At 50.3% G+C, this 13734-nt stretch overlaps 1 protein-coding gene across 6 annotated transcripts in view; it reads right to left on the reverse strand.

Moving 5' to 3' along the window:
- Window positions 1-9160: 9160 nt before the first annotated feature.
- The window catches only part of FYCO1 (FYVE and coiled-coil domain autophagy adaptor 1), a 79474-nt gene continuing 74900 nt past the window's right edge, over window positions 9161-13734 (reverse strand). For all 6 annotated transcript variants that reach the window (XM_040246797.1, XM_040246796.1, XM_040246792.1 and 3 more), the window contains one exon: window positions 9161-12945. In XM_040246797.1, coding sequence (XP_040102731.1) covers window positions 12870-12945 — 76 coding nt within the window. In that variant the 3' untranslated portion in view covers window positions 9161-12869. The remainder of the gene's footprint in view (window positions 12946-13734) is intronic.

Genomic DNA, 13734 nt, shown 5'->3' on the forward strand with positions numbered 1-13734 from the left:
GTGCTGGAGAAGACTCTTGAGAGTCCCTTGGACTATAAGGAGATCAAACCAGTCAATCCTAAAGGAAATCAACCCTAATGATTCATTGGAAGGACTGATGCTAAAGCTCCAATACTTTGGCAACGTTATGCAAAGAGTGGACTCACTGGAAAAGACCTTGATGCTGCAAAGGACTGAGGGCAGGAGGAGAAGGGGCATTAGAGGATGAGGTGGTTGGATGGCATCACGGACTCAATGGACATGAGTGTGAGCAAACTCCAGGAGATTGTGAAGGAGAGGGAAGCCTGGTGTTCTGCAGTCCATGGGGTCACAGAGTTAGACACGACTGAGCAACTGAACAACAAGAGAGGTAGATAAGGCTTTGACCAATGAACATTAGTTGAGGAAAAAATGCCATGGACTCTACGTTTCCCTCCTCTGATTTTTAGGGAAGATGAACGCCACAAGAACCACGAACCCTGCACTGAGTGTGATGACCACCCTTAGTTCCAAGGGTCTCCGTTAGTACCCGCCTGACTGTCCCAGTCCCACCACAGCGGCAAAGCAGGGCTAAAGATACATTGCAGCTGCATTATATTTTAAAGATTTTAAGTATCCTGTGTTGGTAAATCAGTTTTTAAAGGATTGCATGAATAGGACCATTTTACATTCAAATTAAATTAGGTCTTAGAAGCAGATTTATCCTAAGATAAAAACACTGGAAGGATCAGCAAGGGGACACCCACTAGGACACCCATTCAACATTTCTAGAAAATATGTCTGTGAATACTTTCCTGAAGTAATGACAAAAAAGGATTATAATATAATTACATTTTTACAGGAACTCTATAGATCAGAAAAATCAGGAAACTGAATGAAATACATCAAAAAAGATACTGCTTTACCTACTAAAATTTTTTGAGACTAATCTCAAGTCAACACATGACAATGTGTACATTCAGGGGAATGTTGTTTTGATGTAAGATGTGAGATATGGATGTGAGAGTTGGACTATAAGTAAAGCTGAGCACCGAAGAATTGATGCTTTTGAACTGTGGTGTTGGAAAAGACTCTTGAGAGTCCCTTGGACTGCAAGGAGATCCAAGCAGTCCATCCTAAAGGAAATCAGTCCTGAATATTCATTGGAAGGACTGATGCTGAAGCTCCAATATAGCCTGTTTCAAAGTGAGGTCTGGTCAAGGGGTGCTTAAATGACTTTGACAAAAGGGAGATTATCACGGCCTCCAGTATCTGCACCTCACACATTTTAGATGCTCCAAAGAAATCTCTCTCTTCATTTGACAAGTAGTTACTGATTGTTTACTATGAGTGATTAATAGATAGCATGGTTTTAGAATTATCATCGCAACCAAGACTTGGTGGTTCTGCCACAGTTTCCTTGGCCCGACTCCATATGGCCCTCCTGTTCCAACTGTGGTCTGAGCCCAGCAACCTCCTGGGACAGGGAATGTCTCTCTAATCAATTCTGTATTATTGTTACAGACAGCCCAAATAGCTAATGTCCCTTTCAATGTATTATAAAAACCTACAAATGACGAGCAAATGTTTCTCTCCAACATGTGACTCTTTGTGAGTTCCCCTTCACTCTTGACATATTTGGGCTTCCCAGGTGGCGCAAGTGGTTAAGAACCCGCTTGCCAATGCAGAGGATATAAGACACACGGGCTCAATCCCTGGGTCGGGAAGATTCCCTGGAGGAGGGCGTGGCAACCCACTCCAGTATTCTTGCCTGGAGAATCCCATGGACAAGGAGCCTGGCGGGCTACAGTCCATAGGGTCACAGAGAGTTGGACACGACTGAAGTGATTTAGCATGCACACAGCCTCATGCCAGGCTGGCAAGGTTTCTCTGCCCAATCCTATTTCCTGTTACTTCCCTTCACAGTTGGCCATCCCAAATAGACATTTGCCCCCAAGATTCCATCTCAGCATCCGCTTCTAGAGAAGTCAGCTTGCAACAACCTTTTCATCAGAGGCTGGCCTAGCAAAAGCACATTTGAGACCTGTCGGGCAAACAGCACTGGGTACCCAGAGCTACAGTGTTCTGTGAACATCCATCACAGAACTCATCTCTGCAGGCTGGGAGCAGAGGCCTGACCGATCTTAATTCAACCATCAACAGACTGCTCTGCACACCAACAGCCTGCCAGGCCCCATGGGTACCAGACAGACATGGGCTTGCCTCTTCCGGCTGTCATCTCCTGCTTGCTTGCTTTGTGCCAGGTACATAATACTGTACATAACTCAACCATTTTGCAGATGAAGGGGCTGAGCGCTTCAGAGATCAGGAACCCACCCAGCATCACACTGTAGCAACCAACAAGGCCAGGACATCATCCCGGGCATGTCTGGCACTCAAGCCTTGCCTTTTGCCCACCAGGCTGTCCCACCTTGCATGCGTGACATGGTCAGACAAATCAGCCGCTGCTTTGAAGGGTAGACCAACACTGTGCCGAGTTCCAGGCTGAGTACCAGGGGCTGCAAAGATGCATGGGCACAGACTGGGCTGGCACTGCTTTAGACACCACCGCACACAAACTCTCAACAATGACATGGGACAGCTGAGGCCCTGCTGAGCCCTCTGTCAAAAGTGGGCCACAGGACAATGACGTCATTCTCACAGGCTCCTCCCCAAACATGTGCAGTTGTGGGGCCTCAAATTCTTCGTGCAGGAGCCACAGATTCTGCTGCAGCTCTGAGGATGCACAGATCCAGCGACTCCACAGCCAGACCTGGCCAGAATTCTGGACAGCCCCCTGTCCTCCTCACCCCATGCTTCCCCGTTGGTCTTCCTAGCTCCTTTCTCACAAACAGTCCATCTGCCCGCTGGACGCCACCTCAAAGTGCGTCAATACCACAAGGAACAGAAGAAGCATCTTGTCAAGCCCTACTCAAACTCCTGACCCATAAAATCATGAGATGCAATAAAATGGTTATTAGTGTTTTCAGCCACTGAGTTTGGGGGTAATTTGTTACATGGCAGTTGATAAACAGAATACCGAGGAGCCAACAATTTTGCCATTTAGTCTTTCAAATCCAACGCAATGACGTGACCAACCTAGGCTGAACCCGCAGGAGCTCATGGCACAGACCCAGCGTTACAGAAGAGGCTGGACAAGGTGTCAGACAGCTCACCCCGCAATCCCCTAGGTGACTCTGGCTGGATCTCTCCCAGCCACGTGCTTCCTCCACCACCTCCTGAGGTCTCTGCTTAAACACCACCTTCTCTTCTAGCCATCCCAGCCCATGCACAGTCCCCTTCCCTGCTCTGCTCTTCTCCGCGCTTGGCACCACCTGATGCTTCAGAAGTATAAACTCGGGCAGGGACTGTTCTTCTTTTCTGTTCACTGCTATTTCCCAAGTGCCTACGACAGACCTCACACATGACAGACACCCAGTCAATGTATGTTGAGAGAATCAATGGCCCCTCCAATTTCAAATATTGTTCTGGGAGGTGCACTTACTGTTGTGAAATCCTGCTGTCTTGGGAAAATACAGCAATTGACGATATTTTACCAATCTCATTGAACAAAAAGGTATGGAGCATTTTCTAGGTGTCAGGCACTGGGCTTAGGTGATGCTAAGGAAAAGCAGACACAGGCCCAGTGCCCACGAAGCTCACAGTTCACAGATGCCAATCAGACCATCATGAAGAGAGGGTTTCGAGATGCTAGTGTGTTACAAGAGGCTCTGACCTACTGTGGGGATGAGAGGTGGGGAAGGTTTCCCCAAGGAAGTGGCGTTAAGCTGAGAGCTGAAGGATGAGCAGGAATGAGCTACAGGAGGAAGGGGAGGGAGGGTGCACCGGGAGGACAGGGTAACATGTGCAAAGGCCCTGCAGTGCCTATGCCTGTGCGACACTGCCAGGCCAAGTGCCCCCGCCACTGAGCTAGTTCAGGTTATCACCACTCATGCTCTTCTCGTTTTAAAGTCTTTAAATATGAAAATTAAAAAAAACACACACGTAGCCCTTCCCTGGTGGCTCAGCAGTACAGAACCCTCCTGCCGATGCAGGGAACATGGATTCAATCCCTGATCCCGGAAGATCCCACGTGCCTTGGAGCAACTGAGCCTGTGCACCACAACTAAGGCTGCGGTCCAGTTAGGGCCTGGGGACAGCAACGCTGAGCCTGTGCGCCCTGGGGCCTGTGCTCTTCGAGAGCAGCCACTGCAATGAGAAGCCCGCGCACTGCAGCTGGAGAGTGGCCCATGCACCAACAAAGACAGCACAGTCAAAAAATAAATAAAATTAAGTAAGAAAACATACATAAACGCGGCGAGAAGAGCATAACGAACCTCCTCACACCCATCACTCAGCTCCAACAGCGATCCACACTCTCCGCATTCTAGTCCCACCCACAACACCCACCTTCTTCTCCTTTCCCTTTCTCTTCACTCTTGCTTCCTTTGCCTCCCTTCCTTCATTTGCTCCTCCCTTCCCCCCTTTCTTCCTTCACTCCTACCTTTCTCCATTAGCTCCTCCCTTTGCTATGGTATTTTAAAGCAAATCCAAGACATCACATACTTCCCCTCAAAAATCATGCTCTTGGGGCTTCCCTGGTGGTCCAGTGGTTACGAATCCACCTGCCAACGCAGGGGCACGGGTTCCATCCCTGATCCAGGAAGATCCCACGTGGTGTGGGGCAAGGAAGCCTGGCTGCTGCAGCTACTAAAGCCTGAGTGCCTAGAGCCCACGCTCTGTAACAAGAGAAAGCCTGCGTGCAGCAACAAAGATCCAGCACAGCCAAAAATAAATTAAAAAAATAATAAAATCATGCTCTTACCCTTACAAAGCTCCAGATATAAATGAGTGAATGAATGAATACCTGATGGAAACTTCCTGTTTGGCTGGGCCACCTCTTACCAAAGGGACCAAGGGAGGTATAAAGCTAGCTGGGAATGAGTGAGCAGACGCTAAAAGGTCTCACACTGTGGGTGACACTTTCTCAGTGGGACTAACAATCTAGGGAACTCAGAATATTCTGGCAAGGCCAACAAAGGCGGAGTGAGCCCCAGCACTTTCCCTTGTTCAACTTTTGGAATCCAGAAAACCTCAGAGCCAGAAGAGATCTGATTCACTGAGACGGTGTGGGACCATGAGCTGTAATTCTCAGCACATAACTGATAAACCTCTTGTAGGGAGGACGATACATAGCAAGGGTTTACAGGTCAAGGGCTGCCACAGCATAGCTTGGTTTATGGAAGGTTTTTTTTTTTTTTAATCATTGGAGAATCTACTTTCCAGTGAAATGAGAACGGTTTGGAGAAAACTACTGCCACAGCCATCTCAGCCTTGTAGTAACATGTTCTCCAAATGGTTCAGACTTACCAGCTTCCCTGGGTCTTCAGTTTCCTCATCTGTAACAGGTGGCTGACTTATGGCAAGAGCCTATTAAATTACTTATGCTGCTATTAACTATATGTTATAAATAATAAGCCAGTGCTGCAATGAGCTGATCCTTCTCTTCTTTTCCATGAAGACCTGCCAGAACCCAAAGGTCCTTAACCTTTTTTTCCCTTATATACCCCTTTGACAATCTGGCAAAGCCTTCTCAGAATGTTTTAGAATGAATAAAATATATATGATTACAAGGGAAGCCAATTACACGGAAGCATAATTCTCTATTAAAATAAATTTGTGAACTAGTAATACACGTCTCTTCATGAACACGGTTAAAAAAAATCTACAGCAGGTATAACCACCACCTTCACGTCACAGTGAAGATGAGCATAAATAATATGTAAAGGGGCTGCAACAACTTTTAAGTAACAAGAAAATATCTGTCACTCCCACCAGTGGCAGAGACACAGGCCTTGCTAATGCATACTCATGTGGCATGTAGTCTATATTCATAATTGAAGGAAGAGCTAAATTTTAGCTAGATAGTAGAGGAAAGGCATCATTGTCCCAAGTTCAAAGACCTGAATTCTGTGTATGGACCAGTTTAGGAATCCCTATTTAACCCAGACTCTTTGATACCAAACTCATATTTCTTCCTCTAAATCTTAAATTGTGGCCACGTACGGAACTACTTCAGGTTTGGGGAAGGGAATGTTTTTCCATTTACAAATGACCGGTTGGGTAACATGTCCCTTGAATAAGAACATAAGCCATAAAAAAGTTATGGTTGTAAAAAGGTTTTACCTGTAGGATAGTTTCATATCAGGTGGTTCATCTGGAAATATCTTCCTCTCTAAGAATGACATTTCCATCACTGCATCCCAGTGCTTGGACCAATGAGCTGAGGGAGAGGTCTTGGCTCCAAGATTTGAGGGTCACTGGCAAAGTTGAATTAGGAGACAGATCCATTAGCTGATTTAACCCCTTTCGTCAAGTTCTAACCAAAATGGTGACAAGGCGGTGATCATCAAGGACTTTCTGGGGTGGTCCATGGATCACCTCCACCAATATCTTCGTCTGGCAGACTTGTGAATGAGCTGGACCCAGTGAACCAGAGTTGACATGCGGCATGCCCATGACTCTGTATTTTAATGTGACCCAAAGATAAGGACTTTCTTCTAAGAAACTCTCTGCTACTTGCGTTGTATTTACTGACACTTAATAAATGAACAGTTTGACTATGGAGTAAAACTGAGCCCTGGGTGAGCCTTGGGCTTTTCCTGATAACACCTGAACCCTTGATAGCCCAGGAGCCCGTGCACCTGATTTGCGCCTAATGGGTCCCTGTCCCTCTTGCACAGGTTCATCTTGGGGGCATGAATGTGTGGTCCTTCTGAGAACATACAACAGGTCTGTGGGGGCCCTTGCTGGTGCAGAAGGGCTGTCTTTACAAAGACTTCTGGTTTCACACATAGGCCCTGTCTGTTACGCAAGGCCACTTGAGGGCTGATGCTGCGGCCACTATGTGAAAGCATGTGGGGCCCCGAAGTCAGCCTCAGAGTTAGAGGAACAAACTGGATTCCTTTCTTCAGGTCTGCAGTCACTGCCTTTGTTGTCTGTTCGGTAAACCTGCCATTCCCCCACCGCTCCTTCCCTCCCATGAGAAAGGTGGCTTCTGCTCACCTGGCCTGCGGCGTGGCCCCAAGGGAAGGCCCGTCCTGCTGCTGACCCTCCTTTCTTACCCCTCCTTCGCTCTGCTAGCCTTTGGGCCTCCCCTACTCCCTCCTGCTTTCCTCTCTCATGCCAAGGAGAAGCCAGCGCCTGCCCCACTGACCTGGCAGATGGATGGGTGACCTCCCAGAAAACATGTCCTTCTCTCCTCAGGGCTCAGTGGGAGGTCTCCCTGAAATCACCTTTCCCTGGAGCATCCTGCAGCAGCCACAGGCCCAAAGCCAAAGGCGCTCTGGAAATGAGGCCTTCCCTGGGGAAGGACACTCACGCACCTCCGGTTTGGAGAGGCCCGGCTCCCTTTGTTCATTATGGAGCTAAGACAACTCATTCCAGGCTTCAGATAGGCTGCCAAGTCTGCGATAACCTCAGCACGAACCTGCCAGAAGGTTGAAGAAACCACACCAGCCTCCAGCCTCCAGCCTCCCCCCAGAGCTTGAGGGATGGGGGAGGGACGAGGGGACACACATCAAAGCCCAGAGATTGGTGATCATACTTTGGCTCGGCTTTACTATCTTTCTTCAGAAACCAGCGAGTGTGGGAAAAGTAAAAGGCTGACCTTTCTTTCAACCCTAACCCACTTTGAGCAGCTTTCACAATAGCTCTGCTCTCCCCTGGGTTTTGATAGCTTCAGCTTTAACCGCTCTCTCAATAAAAGTCCGTTTTCTCATTTCAGGCGACAGGTTTCACCATCTATTTGCTCTGCAGATGTGTGTGGGTGGCGGGCTTCACTCGCCAGATTTTTCCCACGCATCTTCAAACTGAGAGGTCTGACCCTGGCTGAAGTGTCCTTCTGAGTCACCCGGGGAATCGCTACATCCTCTGGGCAGGAGGCATCGCAGGCAGCGGCACGCGTCTACAGACACCAAGAGGGGCCAGAATTCCCGGAATTGCGTGGGGGCTTGGAAAACCAGAAGCGGAGGTTTGGTTTGCTCACCTTGGGGCGGCTCAGCAGGTGGGGAGAGGTGCACCAGGAGTGTGGCACGGAGGCCCTGGATCCCAGCCCAGATAGAGCAGCCTGTATGTGTGTGTCCCGGTCCGTTCTCCCAGGCTCAGTCCACGTGGCCTCTCTGCAGGGCCTTTCCTATGAACACAGAATTCCTTCTGCGGTGCTGTTTCAGGCACTTGGATCCAGCACTCTTCCATCCCTGAACAGGAGAGGTTTGAGGGCACAGGAGGCTATACATGTCCGATCCAGTAACCAGCTCACTTCCATCCTCCCCAAATCAGCCCTGTGGGCTTGACCTTGTCCTTCTCTACCATGGGGGTTTTGGGGGTTGGTCTCCGGCCAAGTTGGCCACTGAGATTGCTGATGGCCTAGGGCTGACCGTGGTGCCCAGTGTCCTCGCTGATTCAGAGGCTGGTGAGCACCGTGCTGTGTGCTCCCTGCTGCGGGGTGAGGCAGAGCAGGGAGATGAGGATGAAAAACAGGGTCCTGGAGCTGCAGGGAACGATACACTTCCGGGAAGTGTCACCTACTCCTGAGTAACTGATCAAAGAGGCGGCCGCGGGAGACCAGAGGCAGGAGGAAGGCTGCAAGAAGGGGAGTGGAGGGGAGGAGGGCCAGGGGGACCCTGTGGAGCACAGGGCGCTCCAGAGGCAAGTGCGGACGGACTGCCTGGCCCAGGGGAGGAGTGACTGGGACACGGCCCTCGGGGCCCATGTCCAGGGTCTTCGCTGTCCCTCTCTGCTGCCTCCTCTAGCAGCTCTGCCTAGATTTGGATCCAGCTCGACTAACCGTGCTTTTAGGCCACCTGTGACCTCCTCCCCGACTCCATCATTCTGGTAAATCAGGCTGCTCTTCGTGGACCAGGGGAGGGCTGGAGAAATTTCACTGAATGCAGAAGCTCTTCTGGCAGAGGGTAGTGGGTTGGTGCATTGGCATTGGCTGAAGCAGGTCTGAACTCGGACCTCAGCGCAGACTGTGGGTACAGATACCAGGCCAATTTGGCAACCTCTTAGAACAGCTGTTTTTTTTTTTTCCTTTTGAAAAGTCACAGGACTTGACATGGCCCAACAGCTTTGCCCCAACTCTGCTGTGTGCAACTTCATCTCTCACCTTATGTCTCAATGGAATGAAACATGACGCCACTGTTAATGTCATAGTGTTTATTTAAATCCTGAGATTAAAAATAAGACATTCTCAAATGGTGCAGCAGATGCTATACGGACTATGTTTTGGGATACAAAAGTTCCTCACCCCCACTGGGCAGGTGGAGAGTTGGCATTTCATGTGCTTCTGGTAATTCTTTGGCAGATAAAAAAGAGTTAGGTTCCCAGACCCACTACCCCGTAAGGCCGCGAGCATTGAGGATTGGTCAATTAAAGTGCAATTCTGATTTGGAAGCCACCCAACTGAGGCTTCGCTGTTGCTCTGCAGCCATGGGGGGACAGGAGCATCTCTGGACAGCCCTTGTCCTCAGGTTCTGAGGAAGTCTTTTTAGCAGAAATGCCTCCCCAAATTTAAAGATGTACTGTGTTATTTTGAAAAAGTGCTTAAGAGAGCAAAGGCATTATTAACTGTCTTTGTTTCCTTGGAAGCACCACAACAGAGAAAAATTCACCCAGGGTTCCACTGAAAAGAACCTTTTGGCTAAGTGTTTTGTAAACGTAGATGGCTGGCTCTACATTCTCTGTGCTGGGTGACCCTTGATTCTGAGCGTTGCAGAGGGTAGCTCTGCCCTCATTCTTAACACCTCTGAGCTGAGGTTGGGATTCTCCAAGGTGGAGTCACCAAGGTGGGCTTCTAAAACTGAAACTCCTATAAAAACGTATGGTGGACAGCTAACCAGAATGATAAAACACAGACTCTGAGATTTCATCCCCAAATGGGGATTTCTTTTCAGATGAGTCTGGAACGGCTTCACCACCGAAGGTGAGTGACAACTGAAAATAATTTTAAAAAACCATCTCCTTTATCTCTGATTTATCCAGTGTGGCTGTGCATTCATACTTTTCAGGCCCGATGTAGTGTTTCAGTTCCAGATTCCTGTTTGAGAATTTCCTTGCCTGCTCTTGGTCCAGCGGATGTGGAGGAGGTGGGCTCCAGCCAGAAGTGCTCTGCAGGGGCTACGCTTTCTCCCAAACATGCTGGCGGTGGATGAGGGTGCCTGACAGAGGCCGTGTTCCCGGGTGAGGGTGATCAGTGGCTTCCAAGGCAATGGTGAGCAAGGCGGCTGGTACTAACCAATACTAAACAGCAAGTTATTCAGAGAGCTCGGCCAGCCCCCAAAGAGGCTGCTGGGGGATTTTTCTTTTTTTTTTTTTTAGATAGTGATCTGGGATCCCAAGAATGTTTCCTACTTGTTGACTTTTAGTGTTAATTCAGTCTACTGGCTGGGGCCACCACTTTCAATAGCTGGTTTTCATTATCGTTTGCAGTAAAAAGAATACCTCAACCCCCAAACTTCGGTAAAGTTGGGAACTTGTTTAAAATAAGAAAGCAGTTTATACAAGCCATACTTAAATATGCCAAGATAAACTCTAGCTGCACAGCAAACCCGAGCTCCCACAGCAAAGCAACAAAGAACATGAGGCCATTCAGCACAAAAAAATAAATACGCTGCAGCGGCAGGGTGGGGCCGCGCTGGGCAGGCAAAGGCTTTTGTGCCCACGGCCGTCACTGTCTGCAGCGCTGGCACAAGGGGCCCGCGAGCTCCTGCAGCAGTGCCTCTGGGTTGGCTTCACAAGAGCCATGGGATTTTTTTAAGCTGCAGTTGGTCCCCTGCTGGGTCATATCACAGAGGTTCAGAACAAGCCTCAGATGGAATGTCTCAGGCCTTCGGCAGGAAACACATCAGCTACTCGAGAAACGCTGATTTGAGCTGCAGGTGACGGTGGTGAGATGAGCAGAGGGCTGCCTGCTTGGCCATGTCTCCAGGGTATCCTGGGAAAGCTAAGCACTCAAACCGAGATTCCAGATGCTTCAGGGTCTTTTGTTTCTCTCAAGTGGTGAGCCAGCTACATCTGGTTATCCTCTTCAAGGGGGAGATGGATTTAAAGGCAGGGTAGTTTGCTTTCAAGCAGTGCGGCACCCTGTAAGGACAAGCACGAGTCTAGGAAGTCTCTGGGGGCCTGGCCATTTCTGTTTTGGTGCTAAGCACCGTCAGGACCTTGCTCAATGAGATGCTAGAGACTCTTGGCTTTCTGCCACAGCGGCTGCTCCCAGGAAAGAGAGCACGAGGGCCAGCTCTTTTCTGGAAGGTTCTGTTCACCATGTCTCAAGCCCCACTTAAAGTGCCTGGAAGTGCCTATGTCTCCTGTTTAAATGGAAGTTCTGCGTCTACTGCCAAAGTCATTTCCTCCTACCTCTGCTGGCGCCTGGGAGGTATGGGGTCTGAACTGAACTTGGCCAAGGATTCTTGATCCATTCATCAGTTCCCAAAACCAGTCAGATCAAGCTCGTGAATGATGAGATGAATCTTTGACGTGGTGTGACTCGGCTTAGTCACCAGGCCAGCTGAAGGGCTGGCGGGTACTCGGACCCACAGTCGCCTTGCCAGATACCCTCTCTCCTGACCACAGCTGAGGCAGGCCGCTTGGTCAGATCTCTGCTCACTGCGGAAGGACCTGGGTCCCAACTGCCCTGTGAACAGGGCACAGAGAGGCCGTCAAAGGTGAGCTCTCTGTGGTGGGAGAAAAGGGCCGCAGAGAGCAGGAAGGTCATCTGCTTCTTGTCCCGGAAAAGGACAGAGGATTCATTTGCTCCCAGGTGTCAGCTGTAGGCTGAGCAGCAGGAAGTGGGCAAAAGGGGTGTGGGGAACCTAGGCAGGTGGGGAGGAGGGACCGAGAGGTGAGCAAAGAGCCAATTCATGAATTATGCCCGTTTATACTTGAGTTAGCAAAGACTTCTCTTAAGAAGCCCTTGACTTCTAAAAGTGGTTCCTACCCTGAATATGATCATTAGTAAACGTATCTGCAGAAGCTCTTGTTAATATAAACAAAGACAGGCTGAGAAGTGAGCCCCACAGGCTGATGTGTCCAGCCTTTTGGTCATCGCGTGGATGTTACCCAGCATCTGGGCTCTGGCCATCTGGACGTAGATTGCACTGCAGGCCCTCAGTAGGTGGGTTCTGTTTCCTGGATTAGCTTCACTTCTGATTCTTAGGGTGGTATTTTGAGCTGTTGAGAGGCCCAGCTGAGTGGAGGGCTTTGCTCTAGGACAGACTCGCCCAGATAGAAGGGCCAGGAGAAGAGTGCAGCTGGCGGCCCCTCTGAGCAGCCCTGCACTCCCCGGGCAGGAGGGGACAGGAGCATGATGGAGGAAGCTGGATGGGATCTCAGGCGGGCCCCTAGGTGCCCTGACGTCCTTTCCCAGAGAGGACTCGAGGGCCCCACAGGGTCTGGCCAGGCCTTCCAGCTCATGGTCACCTGTGATGCCTGGCTGGGCACAGGGGGGCTGTGTCTCTCCACGGGCAGAAGTCAGGACTCTTCTGACCCAGGAAACTCTTCACAGGAGGCCTGGAACCAACTGCACCCCCCTAGAGAGACCAATGGTCTTCTGAGCGTTTAAACTTTTGGCATAGCGTCCCTCCGGGTGTGAGGACAATGGAAAACGTCACTTGAGCCCTTACGAGCCACGGGCTAAGAGTGGTGTGCAGTGCTGAGTACACGGCGCTCAGAGCAACGCGGCTCTGATGAGCAGTCAAGGGCCCGTCTCCTAAGGTTGCATAGTGGATACTGATAGCTTTAGAGCAGCTATTTTTTGTTTTCTGGGTTTTTTAGGTGCTTTACGTGACAAGTGAGGAGGAGTAGTGTTTCCTGTGGGTTTTGTGAAACTAGCAAAATCCAGGTACTTGAGGTTACGGGAAATCACTTCCATCGTAGATCACAGGCCGGTCAACAGTTAAGTGATAAAAGACTTTCTTGGAGACGAATCTGAGGAGACAAATGGGGAAGGGGGGCGTTATTCCGAGGGCTGGAAGCAGCTGCAGTGACCTGGCTGGGGTGGGTGCTGGCTGGCACAGGAAACCTTGGTGCAAACACCTCTGCTCCGAGCCTGGGGTCCCTCACAGACTGCGTGGACTCTTCCGGGCCCCCTCATCCCCATTTCCTGACTCTCTAGCAGAGATATCTTCCTGCAAAAGGATCTTAGGACACCTCCGTGGACTGTCCTGGGCTTGGGTGCAGAAATGCCCATTCAGTCCCACACTGTGAAGCACCCCTCCTTCCCTTGCTGCTCTGAAGGGGCCCTGGGGTGGAGGTGTCTCAGGGGTCTCAGTGGTCTGGGCTGCCCTGGGGAAGTGGGCGGCACAGGCGTGGAGGGGACACACACAGTGGAGGCGAGCCTGGATCTCATTCTGACTGGACATTTGGATCTCTTCCGCTGTCATGCTTTGAAAACCTTGACTAGGCCCTGAGATGACGTCAGTGGCGAGGGCTGCAGTGTGTCTCAGCACCACGGCCGCTCCTAATGCCGACTGCAAAGCTGGTCTGGGGCTGCCTCTGCCCTCAACACGCTGCTCCCAGTCTCTCCGTCAACCTGCGGTGGGGCTCAGGGAGGTAGTAAAAATGCTGGCTGCCACTGCAGAGGAAACCGGGGTTCCACTAAAACCCAGAGGGGAGAGAGTTCTGGGCTGGCCTCCACCCCGCCTCCTGACCGCTGCCTTGAGGGGCTGAGGCCCATGCCCGGTCTGACCAGCTTTCTGGACATGCAGAGCCCATGCC

The sequence above is a fragment of the Oryx dammah genome, unplaced genomic scaffold, assembly GCF_014754425.2.
Source record: "Oryx dammah isolate SB20612 unplaced genomic scaffold, SCBI_Odam_1.1 HiC_scaffold_9, whole genome shotgun sequence".
In the NCBI taxonomy this organism is placed as follows: Eukaryota; Metazoa; Chordata; class Mammalia; order Artiodactyla; family Bovidae; genus Oryx; species Oryx dammah.